Source organism: Cervus canadensis, chromosome 1 (assembly GCF_019320065.1).
Source record: "Cervus canadensis isolate Bull #8, Minnesota chromosome 1, ASM1932006v1, whole genome shotgun sequence".
Classification (NCBI taxonomy): domain Eukaryota; kingdom Metazoa; phylum Chordata; class Mammalia; order Artiodactyla; family Cervidae; genus Cervus; species Cervus canadensis.
The window spans coordinates 107,068,069-107,093,466 of record NC_057386.1 but is presented as its reverse complement, the minus strand read 5'-3'; the positions used below and the strand labels follow the sequence as shown (position 1 = coordinate 107,093,466).

The 25,398-nt window shown below is 36.5% G+C and overlaps 1 protein-coding gene across 6 annotated transcripts in view; it reads right to left on the bottom strand.

Annotated features, from left to right (window-relative positions):
* The window catches only part of LOC122454507 (syntaxin-binding protein 4-like), a 93,331-nt gene that overhangs the window by 18,347 nt on the left and 49,586 nt on the right, over positions 1-25,398 (bottom strand). For 5 of the 6 annotated variants that reach the window (XM_043489080.1, XM_043489058.1, XM_043489073.1 and 2 more), the window contains 2 exons: positions 17,251-17,347; positions 14,810-14,901 (listed from right to left, as the gene is read on the bottom strand). The exons of the other annotated variant lie outside the window; for it this stretch is intronic. In XM_043489080.1, the coding sequence (XP_043345015.1) occupies positions 14,810-14,901; positions 17,251-17,347 (189 nt within the window). The remainder of the gene's footprint in view (positions 1-14,809; positions 14,902-17,250; positions 17,348-25,398) is intronic. 6 annotated transcript variants of the gene reach the window in all.

Here is a 25,398-nt window from a genome sequence, read left to right as displayed (position 1 = left end):
GCCCTGACACATTTGCTTTTGTGTATCTATGGTCATTATCCATAATATATACGATCTCATATTCTTCATCTGTCTCTGTTATTCTATTTCATAAGTACTCACAGAATTCATTCTTAAACTGTTTAGATTACTTCTGAATACAATCTCAAATGTAGCAATATTCCCAAAGCGTGTTCCAAAAGATATTAGTTTTGCACAAAACCATAACAGGATGATGGTGACGGTGGTAGTGGTCCTTGCAGGTCAGGTAATTTAGAGAAATAAAAGATTTAGAAAAAGGTACCCTTCTTCCCTGCAGGTCTTCTAGTAGTTTTGATATGCTAATAAGCATTTTGAATATTCCAAATGGTAACATAACGACTTGTTTTCCTCAAGTTTTCTGATCATATTACACACACAACCCTCCTTTATTTTGTAGCATCTCATGGGACTAATGTCTACCTAGCACATTCTGGGAAACACAGCTACTGAACATTCAAATTTGCTTATTCTACCTCGTTACCTTAAGAAGCAAAAATAAACAGAATTTAAGAGTTTAAATAAGAATCCAGATAACAGAGTTATAAAAATTTATTAAGATAAATTATGGATTGGGGTTTTTAGGCATGTACTCATCATTTTTGAGTTTACAATGAACATAAATCATGAATGAAAGAATCCATGGCATCATTTTGGGGAGGCAAAACACTACACTAACATTCATAGAACAAACTATGACTTACAAAATGTTTTACAACTCTATTGTTATTTTAGGGCTAAGTAGCAAAAACTGGCGATAGATAGTACTTGTGAATTCTTTGAAAAGCCCCTTCGTGGTCAGTGACTTTCCCAGTATGATTCAACTAAACAAGCAGCGTCAAATGAGATAAACTGTTGCTATATAACATGGATGACTCCAGACAGATAACTATTTTCTAATCTACCTCCAGCTCTTGAACTTTATCCTCTTTACTGTCTTACATCTCTTTCTTACCTGGTTCTCATGATATTCTTTTCAACCGTTGGGCCCCCTGGCATCTGTGATAATTGGTAAATAACATTATAAATCATTTCTACTCTGCTTTCTCAAGTCTGCAATAGCATCATGAGACCCTACAGAAAGTCACTGCACTGCACTCAGTGGGCCTCACCTCAATTCTCCCTTCACTATTGCTTCATCATCATCGTTTTTAAGTTATTTGACTTGTGCCAATTCTGGATAGCCACTACAGCACTGGCCACATTCACAACCTCAATTCATCTTAAACTGAACATAACAACCTCTGTTTCAGTCTAATTTTATTGATAAAGCCTTCCATTATGAACCAGCCCATCCAACTACCTCCTTTCCTTAAAATTTCTGTGTATTCCCTTATTTCACCCTGCCTAATCCTTTTATTTCTTATACTCTGCTTTACATGTCTTTCCTCCCTCCTGACATTTCAGTAGTAATTACTTGTAGTGTCACCAAACAGACTGCTATGAAAAAAGATATGCCCCTCATCAACTTTTGTTAACCACTTTGTTACACATAGTATTGCTCAACCACTTGTCCTTGAAACTTTCTTTTCCCTAGGTTTTCTTTTTCTTTTTTTTTTTCATTTATTTTTATTAGTTGGAGGCTAATTACTCTACAATATTGTAGTGGTTTTTGTCATACATTGACATGAATCAGCCATGGATTTACATGTATTCCCCATCCCGATCCCCCCTCCCACCTCCCTCTCCACCCAACCCCTCTGGGTCTTCCCAGTGCACCAGCCCTGAGCACTTGTCTCATGCATCCAACCTGGGCTGGTGATCTGTTTCACCATAGATGATATACATGTTTCGATGCTGTTCTCTCGAAACATCCCACCCTCGCCTTTTTCCACAGAGTCCCAAAGTCTGTTCTGTACATCTGTGTCTCTTTTTCTGTTTTGCATATAGAGTTATTGTTACCATCTTTCTAAATTCCATATATATGTGTTAGTATGCTGTAATGTTCTTTATCTTTCTGGCTTACTTCACTCTGTATAATGGGCTCCAGTTTCGTCCATCTCATTAGAACTGATTCAAATGAATTCTTTTTAATGGTTGAGTAATATTCCATGGTGTATATGTACCACAGCTTCCTTATCTTCCCTAGGTTTTCGATACTCTAATATTTCATCTACCCTCAGGATATTTAGGCTGTTTCTAATGACTTAATTTCATTTCTACTTCTTAAATGGAGAAAAGAGAGGTTCCCCAAAGTTTGTCCTTTTCTGCCACCTTCTCTACAGGCTGTCCCTGAGTGATAACGTTCACTGCCATGCTATTACAACTATCACCCTCCACATAATTTGCAAATCTCTCTCCTGATGTATAGTTCCTTATTCCCTTTCAGTTCTTTATACCTGTCAGCATCATGAACTTACTCTTTCCAAAACACAGCCCATCATCTTCTCTATCTTTCTCTTCTTATTCCTTCTTCCTAGTAAAAGAACCATATATCATTAATCACCCTAATAAAAAACTTTGAGGTTGTCTCTAACTCATTCTCCTTTGCTCTGACATTCAAATGCATGCCTCATTGACGGCATACTTGCTTTGGTCAATGTCTTAGACCTGTCTCTCCATTTCTTTCCCATTCTTCTCATCTCTCTTTGTTCATCCATACTTACAGTCTTTCTTTGGTCCCCTGTTTAGACTATCAACCACCACTTTAACCCCTTCCAAGATAAGACAACACTATAATATCACTTTGATGATATCACTATTCTCCTTAATGGTTACTAACTTAACTACAGTTTCAGTCAGTCAATTCAGTCGCTCAGTCATGTCTGACCCTTTGCGACCCCATGGATTGCAGCATGCCAGGCCTCCCTGTCCATCACCAACTCCCGGAGTCCACCCAAACACATGTCCATTGAGTCAGTGATGCCATCCAACCATCTCATCCTCTGTTGTCCCCTTCTCCTCCTGCCCCCAATCCCTCCCAGCATCAGGGTCTTTTCCAATGAGTCAGTTCTTTGCATTAGGTGGCCAAAGTATTGGAGTTTCAGCTTTAGCATCTTCTAAGTTTAATATTTACTCCTTTCTTCTCTGATCTGCATGTACTCAATTATCTTTTTTAAAAAGTAGATTATTCTCTGCTTACTATCACATTGTACACATTTATTTTTTCATGCTAATACTCATCACTCTGATCACCTCTTGAGCAGATAAAATCATATACGATTCAAAACTCACTCAAGGGACTTCCCTGGCAGCCCAGTGGTTAGGACTCCATGCTTCCACGACAGGGGACCTGAGTTTGATCCCTGGTCCAGCATGCCATGTGGCATAGTCAAGAAAACACCAAAACAAAAAATGAAGACTCACTCAAATGCCACGTCCATTATGAATTTTCCCTGAGTACTCTAAGTTCTATTATTACCATGGCCCTATCACAATGCATTTTTAAACTTTGTTTGTATACATGAATTTTCTTACATTATATCCTAAATTCCTTGAAGGACAGGCTTGAGTTTTATTTATCTTATAACATGTGCTGGGGCAACTAACAATGCCACATACACTGTAGCTATTTAATATACATGTAATCTTTTACAGATGAGGATATAGTAAAGTGACTATAAAGTGTTTGCTGCTATACACAGTGGGTCATTTATATCATGACCCAATTATCAGTTAAACATTATCACTTCTATTATACACAGTTCACTTTACTATTTTCCATTCTATTCTATTCCCCTTGTTAAAATACAATCACTTAACTGATTGAGCAAGAACCCCAGTTGTGATTTTAATATAACCTATTTATGAGACATGATTACTGTGGTAAACCCATCATATCATCATGGACCATCGTCTGCTGATGCTAAGTTTAGAATACTGCTAAATGTAGGCTCCAACCTTGCCTTTTCTAGATGTAATCTTGTCCCAGCAGCAGGTGTAGCACTGTGTGAATTTTTAATATATTTTTAATATAGCAGTGATGACTAGAATCACAGCAAGATAATTATATTTTTGGTTCTAAATGCCATATTATTCCAAAACCAAAAAGTTTTTTTGTCAACTAAACAAAAGTAGGACTTACACTGACTCAGCAATTCCTTCTTAAAAGATAGCATTTCAAGAAATCTTATGAGTCAGACAGAATGATCAGCAAATGAAGCTAGTTACAAAAGAGTACATATTGTATGATTCTATTTATTACTGTATCCATTATGTTTCAGTAAAAATATTTTTAAAAAATAAAGGAAAATACAAGCCAAAAAACCAGAGAAACATATGGGTAAAAAACAAGCATTCTTAACAGATGGATTATAAAATCTGACTCTCTTCTTTAAGATGACATGGTTGAGGGGGTGAGCACACTGGAATTTCCCCATCTTTACAGAATGTCAGTAGCCTGACCTTAGATCAACTGATATACTATTTCATATGAGGCACTATAGTGTTAACTAAAACAAACAAACAAAATAGAACAAAAAAACCTTGGGAATAATACTAAAAATATTTTTAGAATTTGTTTCTGGTAAGCTACTTGACAAGCATTGATTTTTAACAGTATTTTCAAATGGTGGTGCATAACTCATTAGTAAATTATAAGACCTAATACTTACTGGCCTAGAACTGAGTATTAAATAAGAATACAAGGATGTAAAAAAGGCTAAGTAACGCTTTGAGACTTTTGTTTCAGTTACATATGTGAGTGTGGTGAAGTAAAAATGGATTCTTATCATGGAGTTATGGATTCAGGTGGAAAAAAGAGGAAAGCCAACATTTAATGGGGACTCTTCTGTGTGTTGACAAACAGAATATTACAGAAGAATTCTTGTAAACTGATATAATGATTCTTGCACAATATTTGATCTGAAGCTACAAACAGGAAATTATCAGCACATAGGCCTTGTACAATTACCATCAGCACTTTGCTCTTGCTATCAAAATGCAGCATCCTGAATACATTCTTATTTGCTCTGAAACCATATTGGTACTGACAAAAAGGAAGTAAATTACTAATTTGGAGACCAAGTATTTCTTTGCAGTTGCTAAGAAAGCTCTGCACGCTCATTCCCTACGTGGCTTATGTAAGCTCCCCACCACCTTTGCCTTTCCTCATCAGAATGGGCATGGCGGCTTCTAATACTGTTTGGCAATTAGGAAACAATGTCCTGCTGTCACAGAAGTAGGTAAGAACATAACACCTAGATGAGAGGAAGGAAACTGTGCTCTTAGTGCTTCAGTCTTCCTACCCTAAAAGCTACAGAATCAGTCTTGCTAAATCAGTGCCTCAATTCGGGGAGAACTGAGCAATTTCCCGAGTTCCCAAACCACCAGGTCTTTGGGAATTCTCATTCTCAGCAATGGGAATGCTCATTCATTGCTGGTGAGAATACAGAACAGTACAGCCACTTTGGAAGAGAGTTGGCAGTTTCTTGCAAAATTAAACATCCTTTTAACATATGATCCATCGATTAAGTTTCTTGGTATTTACGCAAAGAAGTTGAAAAATCATGTCCACAGAAAAACATGCACATAGACATTTACAGAGGTTTTATTCATAACTACCCAAACTAGGAGCAATCGAGATGTTTTTCAGTGGGTAAACAGATAAATAACCATCCAGATAAGAGAGATGAAAAGACATGGAGAAACATTAAGTGCAGATTATTGCCTGAAAGAAGCCAATCTGAAAAAGCTGTATACTGTATGATTCTAAGTATATGACATTCTGGAAAGGGCAAAACTATGGAGACAATAAAAGGATCAGTGGTTGTGATGGATTTGGATGGGGGGGCAGTAAGGCTGTGGAGACACAATACACAGTACACAGAGAATCTTTTATGTAATAAAATATTCTGTATGATACCATAAGGATTGATATATGTCTCTATACACTTGTCCTAACCTACACAGAATGTATACACCAAGAGTAAACCATAATGTAAACTGCAAACTTTGGGTGACTATGCTGTGTCAATGCAGGCTCATCAAACAAATGTGTCACTCTGAAGGAGGAGGTCAACAACAGACAAGGCTAAGCATGTGTAGAGGTGTGGGTATTCAGGAAATCTCTGTATGTTCCCCTTAATTTTGCAGTGAAACCAAACCTGCTCTAAAATAAAGTCTTAAAAAAAAACACCACTTTATTATAATGGCAAAAAAGTGTGAGGTATCTGGAAATATATATAACAGAGATTAATAAGGCTTGTATTGGAAAAAAATACCTCAAGTGTGTTATATACACTTATATATTATATATTGAGAAGATATAGATGAATAAGAGGCCAAAACATGTTCACAGATAGATTGAAACTTATAAAGATGTTGATTTTTCCCCAAATAATCTATAAGTTCAAAGTAGCAAGATTCTGGCTAAAATTTATATAGATAAGATAGCCAAAGTAATATCTGAAAAGAACAACAAGGTGGGAAAATATATCAAGACTTATGAAGCCAAGTCAACCAGTAGAATAAAGAGTCTAGAAAGGCCCATGCATATATGGAAATCTTATAAATGACAGAACTGGATTGCAAATAATCCTTCCAACTCATTGAAATATGAATTCACATTTAAAATATTACCTTTAAAAATTTTATCAAAATTCATATACAAAACTTAAATTTTTTGACTGTGTATCAATAGTATAATGACTAACCAATTCAGACGAAAATTTTAATATGTAAGAGTTTATGAACATAGTGAGTTAAAACAAATACATTTGAATTTATTTAAATTTGGGGGTAGCAAAATGATAGGGTAACTAAGGGAAGATTTTTAACCTTGATATTATAACATATCGGGGTAACATTCTAGGGCAATATGGAAGAGAAATAAGAGTTAAAAGAGACAGGAAAGATGATAAAATTCTGAGAATAATAGTTTGCATTTACAAACCACAAAATCTCAGTCCAGTCCTCCCCTGACTCCAGTCTTTGGCAACCACAAGTCTGTTCTCTATGCCTGCAAGTCTGTTTCTACTTTGTAGATAGGTTCATTTGTGTCATATTTTAGATTCTATTAACACATAAGAGTGATACCATATGGTATTTGTCCTTTTCTTTCTGAGTTACTTCACTTAGTATGATAATCTCTCTAAGTGCGTCCACGTTGCTACAACAGCATTACTTCTGTTTTTTATGGCTGAGTAGTATTCCACTGTATATATGTACTACATCTCCTTTGTCCATTCACCTGTTGATGGACAGTTACATTGTTTCCGTGTCCTGGCCATTGTAAATAGTGCTCGATGAAGGTACATGTACTGTTTGGCTAATGTGTCTAACAGCAGGATTGCTGGATCACATGGTTTTTCATTTTCTGAGGAACCTCCATACTGTTTCCCATAGTGGTTACACCAACTTACATTCCCGCCAACAGTGCAGGAGTTCCCTTTTCTCCACACCCTCTCTGGCATTTGTTATTTATAGACTTTTTAATGATGGCTGTTCTGACTGGTGTCTGGTGCAGTAGTTTGATTTGCATTTCTCTAATAATTGATGAGTTGAACATCTTGTCATGTGCCTATTGGCCAACTGTATGCCTTTGAAGAAATGTCTATTTGGGTCTTTTGTCCACTTTCAATTGGATTATCTGGTGTTGTTGAGTTTTATGAGCTATTTCTATGTTTTGGAAATTAAGCCCTTGGTTGCAATGTTTGCAAATATTTTCCCCCATTTCATAGATTGTCTCTTTGTTTTGTTTATGGTTTACTTTGGTGTGCAAAAGCTTGTAAGTTTGATTAGGTCCTAATTTGGTTATTTTTATTTCTACTGCCTTGGGAAGCTGACTTAAAAAAACACTGGTACAATTTACGTCAAAGCATACTTTGCCAATGTTCTCTTCTAGGAGTTCCACGGTGTCTTGTCAGAGATTTACGTCTTTTTTCCTATCATATTCTACCTCTCTTTGTCAAAGATTAACTGACCATAGGTATATGGGTTTATTTCTGGGCTCTCTATTCTGTTCCATTGATCTTTGTATCTGTTTTTGTGCCAATATGTGCTGTTTTGATTATTATACCTATCTGGGAGATTATGCCTCCTGCTTTGTTCTTTTTCCTCAGAATTGGTTGGCGATTCTGGGTTTCATGGCAATTCTATAGTTTCAGACATAGTTTAGGATTTTTTTTTTCTTCCAGTTCTGTGAAAAATGTCATGGGTAAATGATGGGGATCAGGTTAAATCTGTAAATTGCTTTTAGTAGTATGACCATTTTAATAATATTAATTCTTCTAATCCAAGAACATACAATATCTTTCCATTTCTTTGAATCATCTTAAATTACCTTTATTAATGTTTATAGTCATATAAGTTTTTCACCTCTTTGTTCAGGTTCATTTCTAAGCATCATTTTTTGGGTGTGATTTTAAAAGTTATTGCTTTTTTACATTCCCTTTCTGATATTTCATTGTTAGTGTAAAGAAATACAACCGATTTCTAAATGCTAATCTTGCACCCTATTGCCTTGCTGAATTCATTTATCAGATCTAGTAGATTTTGTGGAAATTCTTTAGGGTTTTCTATATATATATAGTATCATTTCATCTGCAAATAATGAGAATTTTATCTCTTTCCTTCCAATCTGGATATCTTTTATCTGATTGCAGTGCCAGGACTTCTAATACTATGTAGAAAAGAAGTGGTGAGAACTGCCATCCTTGTCTTGCCCTAGATTTTAGTGATAAGGCCTTCAGCTTTTTACCATTGAATATTCTATTGGCTGTGGTTTGTCACAGCTTTTATTACATTGAGATATGTTTCTTCTACATCCAGTTTGGTAAGGGTTTTTTATCATGAACGAATGCTGAATTCTGTCAGATGCTTTTTTCCCATCTGTTGAGATGATCATGTGGCTTTTTACTTCTTCTCTTGATGTGGTACATCACACTGATTGACTTGTGCACTTGAACCATCCTTGTGAACTTGGAATGAATCCCACTTGGTCATGGTATATGATTTTTTTTTATGTACTGTTGGATTCAGCTTGGTAATATTTTGCTGAGAGGTTATGCATCTACATTTAGCAAAGATATTGGCCTATAATTTTCTTTTTGGTGGTAATTTTGTCTGGTTTTCATATCAGGGTAATGACTTCATAGAATGTCTTTGGGAGTGTTCCTTTCTCTTCAGTCTTTTTTGAAAGAGTTTGAGCAGGATTGGTAAAAGTTCTTTGTATGTCTGGTAGAATTCATCTGTGAAGCCATCTGCTCCTGGACTTTTGTTTGTAGGGAGGCTTTTTTTTTTTAAATTACATATTCTATTTCCCTTCTAGTGATCAGTCTGTTCAAAGCAATCTTGAGAAAAATAATTACAAAGTTGGAGGTTTCACAGTCCAAAACACGAACATACACTATAAAGCTACAGTAATCAAAACAGTTTGGTACTGACACAAAAATAGATACATAGGTCAATGGAACAGAATCAAGAGCCCAGAAATAAACCCACACTTATAGAGTCAATTAATCTACAATGTAAGAGGCAAGAGAACACAATGGAGAGAAGAGTTTCTTTAGTATGTGGTGCTGGTAAATGGGACAGCTGGTAAAAGAAGGAACTGGACTATTTTCTCACACCATATACAAAAAGAAACACAAAGTAAATTTAAGACTTAAAAACTGTAAGACCTGAAACTATAAATCTCCTAGAAGGAAACATAGGCAGTATACTCTTTGACATCAGCCTTAGCACAATTTTTTTTTTTTTTTTGGTATCTCTCTTCAAGCAAGGGCAACAAAAGCAAAAATAAACAAATGGGAATAAATCAAACTAAAAAGCTTTTGTACAGCAAATGAAAACACCAACGAAACGAAAATGCAACCTACTGAATGAGAGATGTTATTTGCAAATGATATATACAATAAGGGGGTTGATATTAAAATACAAAAAACTCATAGAACACATTATCAAAGAACAAAAACCTCAATTAAAAATGGGCAGCAGATGTGAACAGACATTTACCAAAGAAGATATATTGACAGCTATCAGGAACTTGAAAAGGTACGAAACATTACTAATCATCAAGGAAATGTAAATTAAAATAACACTGAGATACCGCCTCACATGTATCATATGCTTATTATCAAAAAGACTATAAACAACAAGTGTTGGTAAGGATGTGAAGTAAAGGAAAACTCTCACACTGTCAGTGGGATTGTAAATTGTTGCACCCACTTTGGAAATCAGTATGCAGCTTCCTCAAAAAACTGAAAAGAGGACTTCCCTAGTGGTGCAATGGTTGGGAGTCTGCCTGCTGATGCAGGGGACACAGGTTCAGTCCCCAGCAGAGGAAGAGTCTATATGCCACAGGGCACTGTAACTACGGAAGCATGCGTGCTCTGGAGCCTGGGCGCCACAACTACTGAATCACGCGCACTGCGACTACTGAAGCCTGGGTGCTCCAGCACCAGGATCCGCAATAGGAGAAGCCACCACAATGAGAAGCTTGGTACTGCAACCCGAGCAGGCCCTGCTCACCACAGTTAGAGAAAGCCTGTACAGAGCAACAAAGATCCCACAGCCAAAATAAATAAAGAGTTTTTACACACTGAAAAGAGAGCTGCCATCCAGCCCTGCAGTTCTCTTCTGGGTATTTATCTGGAGAAAACTAAAACACGACTTTAAAAAGATGTGTCGTAGCACTATTCACAAAAGCCAAGACATGGAAACAAGCTAAGTGTCTGTCAGTGGATGAACAAACAAAGATGTGGTACGTGTATATAAACATATATATAAACACACACATGCATATATATGATGTTATATATTTAACATTATACAACATATATATATATTATTACTCAGCCATGAAAAGAAGGAATCTTGCTCTTTGTGACAACATGGATGAACATGAAGGGTATTACACTAAGTGAAATAATTCAGAAAAAAACAAATACCATATGACCTCATTTACATGTGGAACCTAAAAAACAAAACAAACAAAAGGAATAAAATAAAACAGAAACTGACTATACATACAGAAAGCAAACAGGTGGCTGCCAGAGGGGAAACAGGTGGGGATGGATGTGAAATAGGTGAAGGGGATTAATACATACAAAGTTCCAAATATATTAAATAAATAAGTCATAGAGATGTAACGTATACATAGTGAATACAGTCAATAACATTGTAACAACATTTATCATGATAGGTAGTAACTGGTTTTATTGTTGCTATCATTTCATAATGTATAAAACTCATCTCTATATTATACACCTGAAACTAATATAATAATACATTTTAATTATAACTTTTAAAAACTATGTTTACAATAATTGGAAACCAAACCAAACAACCAACCATTACACAATTAGACTAAGGTAGTTTTAAAGCAAGAAACATTCTCAAGATGAAGAGATTCAGCAACCTGTCAGACTATGACAACTCTAAAATAAAAATAATAATAAAAGCTCATGATATGAAAAGCAAAAATTAGCAGAGCCAAACGGAGGAAATTTTAAAACACCTGTCTCTCAGTTATAGACAATACAATAAAAGGCAACAACAACAACAAAAAATAAGCAATGAAAGAGAAGATTTTAAAAGAAAATAGAAAATTTGAACCACATGATCTGAACCTTGACCTGACACATAGAAAGCACTGCATCCAACAACTGTAAAACATACGTGCTTTTCACACAACAGAAAACATTCCATAAAATTGACTAAATGCTGGGTATATGGTCAAAGGATTAATACCACACAGAATATGTCTGAATTAAATATGTCTGTGAATATGTCTCTGAATATGGCCCTCTAAATTAAACTAGAAATCAGTAACCAAAAGGGAACTATAGTATATCACTAGAAAATGTTTAAAACAGTTTAAAATAAGTCAAAGACATATCCACAACAGAAAAATTATATACTGTTGAGTGATTATTAAAATATTATCTATAAAAACTTATCGATATGGGGTTTTCCTGTTGGTCCAGTGGTTAAGAATCTGTCTGCTAATGCAGGGGACACGGGTTGAAGCCCTGGTCTAGGACGATCCCACACGCCACGGGGCAAGTAAGTCCATGTGCCACAACTACTGAGCCCTTATGCTGCAACTCCTGAAGCCAATACACATAGAGGCGGTGCTCTGCAATGAGAAGCCCATGCACCCCAACCAAGAGTAGCCCTGCTCACTGCAGCTAGGGAAAGCCCATGCTCAGCAACAAAGGCCCACCACAGTCAAACATTTAAGGATAGAAAAAAACTTGTGGGTGTGAGTACTGTGTAAAAATTGTGTTGGGAGTTCCCCGGTGGTCTAGTGGTTAGGATTCATTGCTTTCACTGCAGAGGCCTGGGTTTGATTCCTAATTTGGAAACTGAGATCCCATAAGCTGTGTGATGGAATAAAAAAAAAAAAATTGTGCAGTACATCTATAAAATAAAAAGCAGTATCATCAAAAATAAGGATTAAAAATCTGAAAAAAATCCATGCTAATGTTTAATAAATTTTAATATCTTGATGAAAAGAATTTTTTTCTAGGAAAATGTAGATCCACAACATTACCCAAGAAAAGAACAAACATTTGAATAAAGCCACCTTAGAAGACATTATATAGGAAACATCCCCTCTCCTTGAAAGATCTAGGCCCCAATCACTTGGCATATGAAACATTTTCAAGCCTTCAAGGAACAGGTATAGTTTCTATTATTTAAATTGCTTCAGCGGAACTGGATGACCCACAAACAGCTGACACATGAACAATGTGAGGGGTTAGGGACAATGATCCTCCACATAGTGGAAAATCTGAGTATGACTTTACAGTAAGCCCTCCACATCTGTGATTTTGCACCCTAGCATTTAACCAACTTTGGATTATGTAGTACTATAGTATATAATACTGAAAAAAAAACCTGTGATGCAGTGGACCTGTACAGTACAAACATATGTAGTTCAATGGCCAACTGTAAAACTTGCTCATTAAGTAAGATAATGCTAGTTTCTTTTTCAGAAATTAAAAATGGAAAATGACTCAAATATCATGGAAATTAGGTTCTTGCTCCGTTTTGTAGCTCTATTCAACAGCATTCAGAAAAAGTAAAAAATTGTGAAAGAGACAAAAGTAATTAACTTCAAATGTCTACCTAGAAAACTCAAGATAAATAACTGAAAAATAACTAGAATGAGGGAGTTCAATACAGTGGCATCACACAAAATAGCCATTCAAAAATCAATTTTTATTAATAAATTAGAAAATATAATGCTAAAAAAAAGTCCCAGTTTCAATAGCATCAAAAACTATAGTTTACCTATTTGACTTAACAAGAAATATTCAAGACCACTATGAAGCAAGATATAATTTCCTCTTTCCAAACATCAACAAAGACTTAAATGAATGAAGAAATAAACCATTTCACTTCTCTCAAACCATCCTCTATAGTCAATAGTATTCCAATTAAAAACAGAAAGTCCCAACTGAATTTTCATTACCATTGCACAATGATTCTAAAGATCATGTAGTTAGATAAAAATCAAGAAGCTAGCAAAAGAAGGAAAGACTTGACCTAACAGATATCAACCTAGATCTATTAAGCTAGAGTAATCAAGATAATACTGTCCTGGCAGGAAGAAATAGACCAATGGAACAGAGTGGTTGTCTAGAAATATCTGAGTATTCATATGAAATTTAGGACATATTAAAATCTGTATTTTAAATTAGCTGCAAAAGTGGAAAAGGATAGTTACTGAATAAACGATGATAGAATAAGGGCAAGTGGTTACTTATTTGAGGCCCAACCTCATGCATAAACAAAAAGTATTTATAAAGAGTATGTAATATATATACTATAAAATGAAAAGATCTTCCTTAATAATGTACCAAATATCCATAAAGGAAAGAACTGAAAGATTTGACAATATAAATATCGAAGTTTCATAGAACAAATAACTTACGAAGTTAATAGGCTTCACGACTTCATTTTAGATAAAGCACAAAAATAGCGAAACAGACCTATGTTGTTGGAGGGCCAAAGAGCAGCTTGTTACCTTGACTTGGGGTGGGGAGGGTCAGCACTAGAGAACTAGAAAGGAGCATGGGAGTGGAGACATCAGGGTCCCAGTGGTTTCTTTAACTCTGCGTTTCTTGGTGTGGATGCTGACTACACAAGGATGGCTCAGACTGCAATATTTTAGGGTTAACATTTAAGGTATAGTACTTTTCTGTGGTAAACTTAAAGATGGGAGTGTCATAAGGGCACAGTGAGAGAGGAGGATAAAGGAGATCAAGACAAAATTTCACTTTTGATTTTTAAACTATCTGTATTTCATATATTTACCCAGGAAGCACGTTTAATCTGCTTAACTTATTTTCTAAAAAATAAGCAAGCATATGTATGTGACACGTAACACGTAAGACGTGCTGTGCTGTGCTTAATCACTCAGTCATGTCCGACTCTTTGTGACCCCATGGACTGTAGCCCACCAGGCTCCTCTGTCCATGGGGATTCTCTAGGCCAGAATACTGGAGTGAACTGCCATGCCCTTCTCCAGGGAACCTTCTCAATCTAGGGATCAAACCCAGGTCTCCTGCACTGCAGGCAGATTCTTTACTGTCTGAGACACCAGGGAAGCCCAAGAATACTGGTGGGTGGCCTATCCCTTCCCCAGGGGATGTTCCCAACCTAGGAATCAAACCTGGGTCTCCTGCATTACAGGCGGATTCTTTACCAGCTGAGCTAACGGGGAAGCCCAAGAATACTGGCGTGGGTGGCCTATCCCTTCCCCAGGGGATGTTCCCAACCTAGGCATCAAACCTGGGTCTCCTGCATTACAGGCAGATTCTTTACCAGCTAAGCTAACAGGGAAGCCCATTTAAGACATGACTTAAGTGCAATTAAGACAATTCTATAGGGCATACTCTACCTGTGAATTTAATATGCTGGTAATTTCATGTGCATCGACATTGGCTTCATCCAATTGCAAGCAAAACAAGTTTTTGGCAACGTGGACAAAATCTAAAACGGAACACATTTCAGTAAGAATACAGCACTTAACCTTATCTAAGTAAACTTTACCTTTCTCTACATGAAGTTGAAGCTATATGTTATAATAATGGTTAAAATTTAACTGACTTAAATAGGATTAATAATAATAACAATAGTAGTAGCAGTAATAATAATAATAGCAATGAATGTTTCTGTAACTGCCTCAAATGCTAGGAATGGCACTTTGTAATTTCATCTCCAGAATTTTCTGAGATAGACCCTTTAATCCTCTCCATTTTACAGTTTGCGGCTAAGATAAGTTAACTTGGCAAATAAGTAGCAGAGCAAGATTCCATTTAAAGTCTGACTCAAAGACATACTCTCTTGATTGTTATATAACACTGCCTAATGCCAACCTGGCAAACTGTAAGTTTCTTTAGACATGGAGTGTGACATGTTCATCTATCTTCAATTTTTAAAAAAAATTTGGCTACTATATTTTTACTTTCCAATGATCTTTTTAATTGTTCCTATTTTACAATATCCTACTCTTATTTCATGGAAAGCTTAGTTTTGTTTATTGTTTCTAATATATGGTTTACCTGAAGTTCTCTGCTCTGGCAATATTTCTTTTTTCTGAGTTCCTCTTTTTCTATTTATCTGCCACTTTGGGGCTTTACATTCTATGTTGAAGGATATCTCCAAATGTCTGATAAATCCTGGCTTTAAGTTCACATTCAAGAAAAATTAGGTACTAAATCATTGATTGGAAATTTTGTGTGCATAACTCTCTTTGTTAGCCAGTGGGTTTCACTACAGAGTAATAAGGTAGCCAACTATTTTGATGTCTTGTTCAGGTTCTTTGGAGAAACTCCTACAACTGGTTACCCTACCCATAGGGTATAAATACGGTTGCAAATATCACTGAGCAATCTGAGTGTGTGTTGTGAGAGATAATTCACCATACATACCCCTAAATTCCCTAGCTGCTGGCAACTATAGGTCCAGAATCAATCTGGTTTAATTTCTCAAGAGGATAGACTTATTTTCCTCTGCAAGGGTAAGGGAGTGGCAGTTGCTGGATTGCTTGAGAGAGGGCAGGAAAAACATACCTAATTGCTCCTTACACAGATTCCTAACAATTCTGTTCTATATGCCCTGCCTACACCCAGCCTCAAGTACCTGATGCTCTCAATTCCTAAACCTTTCCAGGAATTGGCTTGTTCCTGCTGTGATTCCCCTGTCTTCTCAAACACTTGGGCTTTACATGCCTCTGCTCACTAATTCATTTACTGTCCTCATTTACTTTCTGTCCTTATACATTCTGGTTGTACATGTATTTCTGTTTCTTGTTCTCCTTATTTGGAGATTTTCAAAAGGAGAGGGGAGCAAATATATTTTTTTAGCACTTCAAAACCCCAAATTTCTTTCTTTAGCAATGCTGATGCTTTTAGAATGATACAATGTTGCACCTACTCTATAAAAAAAGTATTAAATTCTTAATGCTGTTAAGGATACAAATAACAGTTACATTCAAACATTACTAGTGGCAGAACAAATATGTGTGTAAAATGTCTCTGAAAAACAATTTATCAATACATATGAAAAGTCTAAGCCACTTGTGGGAATTTATCCTAAGAGAAAGAAGAAAAAAAGCTATAAATATAGATTCTATATAATTCTAACTCTAATAATTCTATAAATATAGAATTATTTATACTATCAGTTAATGAAAAACCATCAACATTTCCAACAGTGCAGTCTATGATATTATTATATCATATTGGTTGAAAAAAAGTTTAGACTTTCATAATAGCAGAACTAGGGCTTCTATATTTTGTATTATTTCTTTAGTTATTACTAAAGTAACATTTATACAATAAATTAAAAACAGACCATAACATGATAGAATGATGATATTTTAAAGCTGAAAGAGTCTAAGAAAGTTCTCCTTTCTGTTGACTCAGTTAGGCCAATAATTCTGAGTTTTTAGAATACTGTTTAAGGCATTATGTGCATGCTCAGTCGCTTCAGTTGTGTCTGACTGTTTGAGACCCCATGGACTGTATATAGCTCTCCAGGCTCCTCTGTCCATGGGATTCTCCAGGCAAGAATACTGGGGTGGGTTGCCAGGCCCTCCTCCAGGGGATCTTCATAACTCAAGGATCAAATCCGCATCTCCTGCTATACAGGTGGATTATTTACCACTGAGCCACTAACAAAGTCCCACCCTTTAAGGAACTTGACATATTAATATATGTGGTTTTTGTTTTTCTTTTCTTCCTTCTAAAGAAGAGGCACTCTTCTTAATGAATATGGGCCACAGCAACTCTTTGACCAAGTTTCTGTGATGATGCAACATGATGAACCTCACGTTACCTCCAAAAGACACTGTCCCCTTTGGGTCTACTTGTGCTTGCTGTCTCAGGGCTTGGTGTTGCTCTTTTGTGGGCTGAATTCCAAGATAATTTAGAGCCTGGAATGGAAAGGATGTATGTGAAGCAATTTTGCAAATCTCCAAAGAATAAAACTTCATTACACATTATTTACAACCCAGTGAAAAGAATCAATACCTGGAACAGTGACCATGATCAAAAAAGGTCTGATAACTATTTATGGATTAATTTTCCATACAACATTAGCTTCTTGATCTTCCACCACCTCACTTTTTCCCCCAAGGAAAGCTAGCACTTTAGCCAGTGTCAAATGTATAAGCATATCCCTAGAACCAAAATTCAAACTATTTCTTAGTTTTTAAAAATATGTGACAAGGAAGAAGAAAAATGCAAGGAAATTCTAATAAATCTGACTTAATGTCAACTTTTTGTTTGATATCTTGTACTTGAGACCAAAACTAAGGTTGCCAAGAATTGGGTCGAATACAAAAAATTCTAATTTTTGGTTTGTTTATGGGCAAGCTTAAACAAATAATAAACTAAAAAGCATTCTCTGGAACCCACTTCTTTCTACTGTCTCTTTTTAGTACCCATAGTTGGTTAAAATTTCAGAGACTGATAGTTGTATTACTATTTCAATGTTCACTCTCTCCTTGTTTTTTAGTAACAGAACCACAATTTCTAGCTAAAAATATCATCATTTAGCTAAAAGATATTTCCTAGCCTCCTTTTCAGCTTGATGAGGCCATGTACTAGACCATGTACTAGTCAAGGAGATGGAAGGCAAACTTGCAGGGAACTTCCAGCAAGTCTTTCAAAAGTAGGGGTAGGTGCTTCTTGTCCCTTTTCCTCCTCACTTAAGTCTTAATTAAAAGAAAGAAGAAAAAAAAAAAGAATGAAGGAAGAAAAAGAAAGGAGGTAAGAAAGAAAAGGTTGCTGGAATTTAAGTAATTATCTTGGTTCATGAGCTACCTCAATAAAGATGGTGGAGCAGAAAGGTACTTAAAGCATGAGGAACCTCCATGCCAGCCCTGGATTACCTTCTTTCAGGTTTCTTTTTGGTTTAAGATAAACAAAATTCTAATGGAAATCAATGTTGGTTTAGGTTCAAAGGTTATATATAGCAAAATATAACCATACACTAATGCATAAAATCTAACTAGATGACCTATTATTAGATTCTGGCAAGAACATCAAAACTGAAATGTAGGTAAAAGTTAATACTAGTAATTGCCCTTTATATATTGCTTCCTCCTTTGAAATCTGCTAAGTCATCCATCACTTCATTTACCAAATATGTATTTAGTGCTTACTATTTGTTATTCACTGAACTATGCAAAGGGACATACAGACAAGATATTGCCACTACCTACCATCATCTCTATGGTGAAAACAACATATAAATAAATGTAACTAGTGTAATATGCAATTTAATAAAGTGTGTACAGAGATGTGTGCTTATTTGCTCAGTCGTGTCCGACTCTTTGTGAACCCATGGACTGCAGCCAGCCAGACTCCCGCAGCAAAAATAAACAGGTCAATGTATAGATGGCTGGGCATAGTGAGAAAAGTAAACGAGAAGAAGGGAAAACATCAGGAGATTTCTTCAAAAGTGATTCTAGAGCTTAAGTCAGCATCATCTGCCTGCCCTGTCTATACAGTCATAGCCTTGCATAACATAGGATAATGATTCTTAACTTTTGATAGTCTTTTCCTTTAGTCATAAAAAATATTCCAAATACAGAAAAAAGGAAAAAAAAGGAAAGACAATAATACAAAGAACATCTAAATAGACACTCATTGGTATCTGCCTATTTAACAAATAAACATTATACACTTGGCTGAAAGCTTTCTCCATTGTTCTCAGCAGGAACCAGTATCCTAAAGCTAAGGTAGCCTTCCTATTCAGGATTTGAGGCCACTACATTTATTCCCTAATAACACATACTCTTATATATTTATGATTTCACACGAACAGTATAAGGCAAAGGATAGCCTTACAAATTATTTTTATCTTTTACCTCAGTGTTATAGTTTAATATTGAACATACTGACAAAAACTAAAGTGTGATAACAGCAAATGTTGTTAACAATTTAGAAGAATAGAAGTGCTTATATACTAGTGTTGTGCATAAATTGGTACAACCAGTTTGGAGAACAATTTTACAGTATCTAAGAAAGTTGACAGTATATATACCCTATGATGAGGAGACATGTAAAATGTCATTATAAAAAACAGACTGGAGAAATTCTAAAAAGTCCATCAATTAGAGAATGGATAATGATAATACATTCATCCAGTTGGACACCATTTAAATTTTTAAAACGTGAACTATTTGTTGTTATCACACTTTAATTTTTGTCAGTATGTTGATTATGGAATAGTATGTTGTTTGTTCATTTGTATTCTAACTATTGATACAAGTAAGATTTACCTTCCTTTATATATTTCCTAGCAATGTTTTTGACATAACTTATTTAGAAGTATATTTTAAATTTTCATATATAACATTCTAGGAAGTATTTTCTTTCTTTTTTTATTTTTTAGTAAGTCCTAATTTGGTTGCATTCTCCAAATTGTAAAAGCCCAAAATGTTCTGCTGCTGCTGCTGCTAAGTCGCTTCAGTCGTGTCCGATTCTGTGCAACCCCATAGACGGCAGCCCACCAGGCTCCCCTGTCCCTGGGATTCTCCAGGCAAGAACACTGGAGTGGGTTGCCACTTCCTTCTCCAACACATGAAAGTGAAAAGTGAAAGTGAAGTCACTCAGTTGTGTCTGGCTCTTCGCGACCCCTGGGACTGTAGCCTACCAGGCCCCTCCACCCATGGGATTTTCCAGGCAAGAGTACTGGAGTGGGTTGCCATGTCCTTCTCCAAAATGTCCTGAGACATTGCCAAATGTCCCCTGAGGCAAAACACCTGCATCCCTAACCTTAAGAACCACTGCTCCAGAGACAAACACTATTTGTCAACTGGTGTATAGTTTTCCTGACTTCTTCTTTGAATATAGCATCTATATATTTAAAAAAATAAATAACATATCTTTTTGCCAAAATTAAACTACATACAGTGCTTTCTATTCTATGTCATTGTGTCCAACTTTTTGCAACCCCATGGACTATAGCACACCAGTCCTCCCAGACCTCACCATCTCCTGAAGTTTACCCAAGTTCATGTTCATTGCATCAGTGATGCCATCCAGCATCTCATCCTCTGATGCCCTCTTCTCCTTCTGCCCTCAGTCTTTCCCAGCATCAAGGACTTTTCCAACATGTCGGTTATTTGCATCAGATGACCAAAATACTGGAGCTTCAGCTTCAGCATTAATCCCTCTAACAAGTATTCAGGGTTGATTTCCCTTAACATTGACTGCTTTGATCTCCTTGCTGTCCAACGGACTTTCAGGCGTCCTCTCCAGCACCACAGTTCAAAGGCATCAATTCTTTGGTGTTCTGCCTTCTTTATGGTCCAGCTCTCACAACCATACATAACCACTGGGAAGACCACAGCCTTGATGATATGGACCTATGTCAGCAAAGTAATGTCTTACTTTTCAACACCCTGTCTAGATTTGTCATAGTTTTCCTGCTAAGAAGCAAACGTCTTCTGATTTCATGGCTACAGTGACCATCTGCAGTGATTTTACAACCCAAGAGGAAATCTGTCACTACTTCCACCTTTTCCCCTTCTATTGCCATGAAGTAATGGGGTCAGATGCCATGATCAGTTTTTTTTTTTTTTTTTAATATTTAGTCTTAAGCTGGCTCTTTCACTCTCCTCCTTCACCCTCATCAAGAGGCTCCTTAGCTCCTCTTTGCTTTCTCTCATTAGAGAGGTATCTTCCGCATATCTGAGGTTTATGTTTCTCCCGCCTGTCTTGATTCCAGCTTGTAACTACCACAGCCTGGCATTTCTCATGATATGCTCAGGTATAGGTTAAATAAACAGGGTAACAGCAGACAGCCCTGTTGTACTCCTTTCTCAATCTTGAACCAATGAGTCCGGTATTCCCATGTCTTTAAGAGCTTTCCACAGTTTGTTATGATCCACACAGTCAAAGGCTTTAGCATAGTCAATGAAACAGAGGTAAGATGTTTTTCTGGAATTCCTTTTTCTGTTTTTTTTTTTTTTTTCTGTTTTTTCTGGTTTCTATGATCCAACGAATGTTGGCAATTTGATTTCTGGCTCCTCTGCCTTTTTTAAACCCAGCTGGGACATCTGGAAGTCCTTGATTCACATAATGCTGAAGCCTAGCACATGAGATTTTAAGTATGACCTTACTAGCACAGAAGATGAGTGCAACTGTCCGATGGTTAGCACACTCTTTAGTATTACCCTTCTTGGGAATTGGAATGAGGGTTGACCTTTTCTAGTCCTGGGGCCACTGCTGGGTCTTCCAGATTTGTTGACATATTGAGTGCAACACCTTGATGGCATCATCCTTTAGGGTTCTGAATAGTTCTACTGGAATTCCATAACATCCACTAGCTTTATTAATAGCAGTGCTTCCAAAGGCCCACTTGACTTCACTCTCCATAATGTGACTGACCACATGGTTGAAGTAATCTGTTTCATTAAGATCTTTTTTGTATCGTTCTTCCATGTATTCTTAACATCTCTTCTTGATCTCTTCAGTGTCTACTAGGTCTCTATCATTTCTGTCCTTTATTGTGCCCATCTTTGGGCAAAATGTTGCCTTGATATTTCTAATTTTCCTGAAGAGATCTCCAGTCTTTCCCCTTATTTTTTTTTCTTCTAGTTTTATGTACTATTCATTTAATAAGGCCTTCTTGTCTCTCCGTACTATTCCTTGGAACTCTTTGTTTAGTTGGATATACTTTTCCCTTTCTCCCTTACTTTCCATTTCTTGTCTTTCTTCAGCTATTTGTAAAGCCTCCCCAGATAACTGCTTTGCCTTCTTGCTTTTCTTTTTCTTTGAGATGGTTTTGTTCGCTGCCTCCTGTACAATATTACATACCTCTGTCCATAGTTCAAAATTATTAAAATACCAGATAGAAAATAACAAATCACGTCGTTTTCACACCATTTTCAAGATTCCACATTGAATCCAGTACTGAGCAGCTCTAGCTGCATGCAACAAATTCTGATAAATTCTCTTTTCATTTTCATTCTGTGACAAACATTTTCTAATTTTTCTTGTTATGCCTTCTTAGATATACCCGTCATTTAAAAGTGGACATTTAATTTTCATATACATGAGATTTTAAAGCATTTTTGATATTAATTTCTCATTATATGCTTTCTTCTCTGCAATCACCCTCTGTGTTTCTTCAGTTTTTCAACTTTATTGAGACTTTCAATGGCTAAGTCAAAGATCTCTCTTGGTAAATGTCATATTGCACTTAAAAATATGTGGGCTATTTTCAAATATCTTTTGATGTTGATTTCTAACATGATTCAGACTCTGTATGATTTCAATACCTTTAGACCATGAAAGTTTTGCACCTTGTTTTATATCCTTGGGTATGTTAAAGTGTCTCCTGGTTTATAGTCTATAAGAATTTGAATAGCATTTGTATTCTGCCATTGTGTGAAAATTGTATAAATCTTAATTATATTTAATTGGTTCATAGTGTTTTTCAGGTCTACCATATCATTCTACTTTTCTGTCTATTCATTCTATTAATTTTTGAGAGTTTGATATTGAAACTCCAACTATTAATAAAAATTTTAGTTTATCTACTTAAAAATAATTGTAGTATATAGTGGAATGATATGTAACTCTGTTCTGCATTTTTCAATTCTCCTATAAATGTGTTATTATACTTTTACTATTTAAATGACAAAAAAGAAAGAAAGAAAAAATAAATTAGAAACTCAATGGTTATGTGAGGTTAGGAGGTGACTGCAAAGAAAGTAAATTAGAGAAACAATGCCTCACTAAAGTCAAATAGTGGATAATTATAAGCATGTAAGCTGGGAAGAGGCTAATCAGAGTTAAAGTGTTATAAGTATATAAATACCTTGTATGTCTGAAAGAAAGGTAAAGATTCTGATTAACTTAAGACTAAGTTCAAGATGAATGTTTAAATTTTAAGGTAACCATTAAAAGATTACCAAGAAAAGGCTTAATTTCTAAACATGATGGGGAAGAATAAAAATAAAATGTAAAAACCACCAACGAAAAAATCAAACATAATCAAACCAAAAAAATACAGTAAAGACAGAGGGGGGAAAAGAAGGGATTAAAAAAAGAACAAAGAAAAATTTAAAAATATGACAGGATAAAGAAATAAAAATGCATTATAATAAGACTAAATGTAAAGTATATGGAACAATGGGAATACTTCCATAAGACTGGTAGGAATGAAAATTTGCACAATTACTTTAGAAAAAAATACATGAATTGAACAATTATTTTCTGAGCATATACCATGAGCCACATGCTTTTCTAGGAATTGAGGAAACAGAAGGAAAATTTTAACAATATCTTAAGCAAAACTTAAAGTAAACACTTTGACTTCATTAATATTTTAGCAATCAACATGTGAAAAGCATATAAATGATACTCAACATTCAGAATAGCATTACCTATTGAGGAAAGAGGTAAATATGATCAAGAAGAAAGGCACAGGCAATGTCAAAGATTCTCATTCTTACCTGGATGGTGGGTACATGTGTATTTATTATTCTTTAATCTTTAGACATAAAATTCAATCATTCTTGCATATAGTTAATATTTTCATATAAAGAAATAAAAACAATTTTATAAAAATAATGCAAATAAAATATCCATCACAGAAGGTACTCAATATACAGTGGTTCTTATTATATTAAGCAATAATAATACTGAAAAATGCAATTAACTACAGTGCAAATTGTTCCTGAGCGAAACAGTTAACAGATGAGTTTGTTGAAAGTAAAATTTACTCTGGAAGAACACAGCATGCCGGTGAGGGAGGTAAGCTCATAAATTTAAATTGGAAGTAATTTGGTGGGAGATGAAGATGGCAGAGTAGGAGGGCATGGAGCTCACCTTTTCCCACAAGCACATAAAAAATACATTGACATATGGAACAATTCTCAAGGAAAAGTAACTGGAAACTGGTATAAGGACCTTCATACAACTGAGACTGAAAGAAAGATACAGCTAGCTGTGCAGGACAGGAAGAGAAATGATTGGGTTGGGACCTATGCCTATGCTTGGGAACTTAGAGGAAAAGAGAGATCACAGGGACGGACATTCGTCCTGGGAGTGAGTGGGCTGAACCACAGACCGGGTGTCCCAGTCCCAGTCTGGGGAGACGCAAGCCCCCGTGGGTACTGTGAGAACTGTGAGAATAGACAGAAAGGGTGGAGAAGCCCAGAGGCCACTCATGAGGGGTGGGCAGGCACTTGCGCAGGGTGGAGAGAGGTCTGTGCTAGCAGCTGCCACTGTGCTGTCCTCCTCAGTCCAAGCAGAGAGAACACCCAGTCCCACTGAGTCTACGTCACAGCATGTACTGGACCTAGGGCACCCAGGACCTGGGCAAAGACTTGGCTTAGGGGTGCAGAGGTGACCTGGGGGTGCAGGGTGCAGCCCAGGTAGGCAGTGGCGGCTTGCTCAGGAGGTGCCCCAGAAACAGCCCACATTTGTGACGGTAGCATGGGGGCAGACTTCCTGCACCTGGGGCCTTGCTAAGTACACCAGCCTAAGCTGAGCAAACACCCCAGCTCGGCTCACTCTAAGCCACAGGACAGCACTAGATCTGCGGGCACCACAACCAGGGAAAAGGGGCGAACATGGGCTGCATCTGAGCAGAGGTGCTGCTGTCTGCAGAGGCAGACTTAGACGTCTGCAAATATACAGCCCCACTTGCTGCACGACTCCCCTCCTTTGGGGCAAAGGCCCCAGTGCAAGGAGAAGTAAAAATACATACTAAGGGAAACAGAGCCAGTTCTAGCCTGACCTGGGATTCTGCTTTGGCCACTTGGGAGCAAATCCCGCCCCTGACAGGGTGGTGACATTCAGTGGCCAGAGAAGTCCCATCTCATATCGTGTGCAGGTTCTAGCTCCTCCATCAGCAGCCACACCTCCTACCAAAGTGACAGGTGCCAGCACACCCTGAGGAAAGATGTGATGGGCACCCATATCAAATCCAGCCCTCCTGCTAAAGACACTGGGCACATGC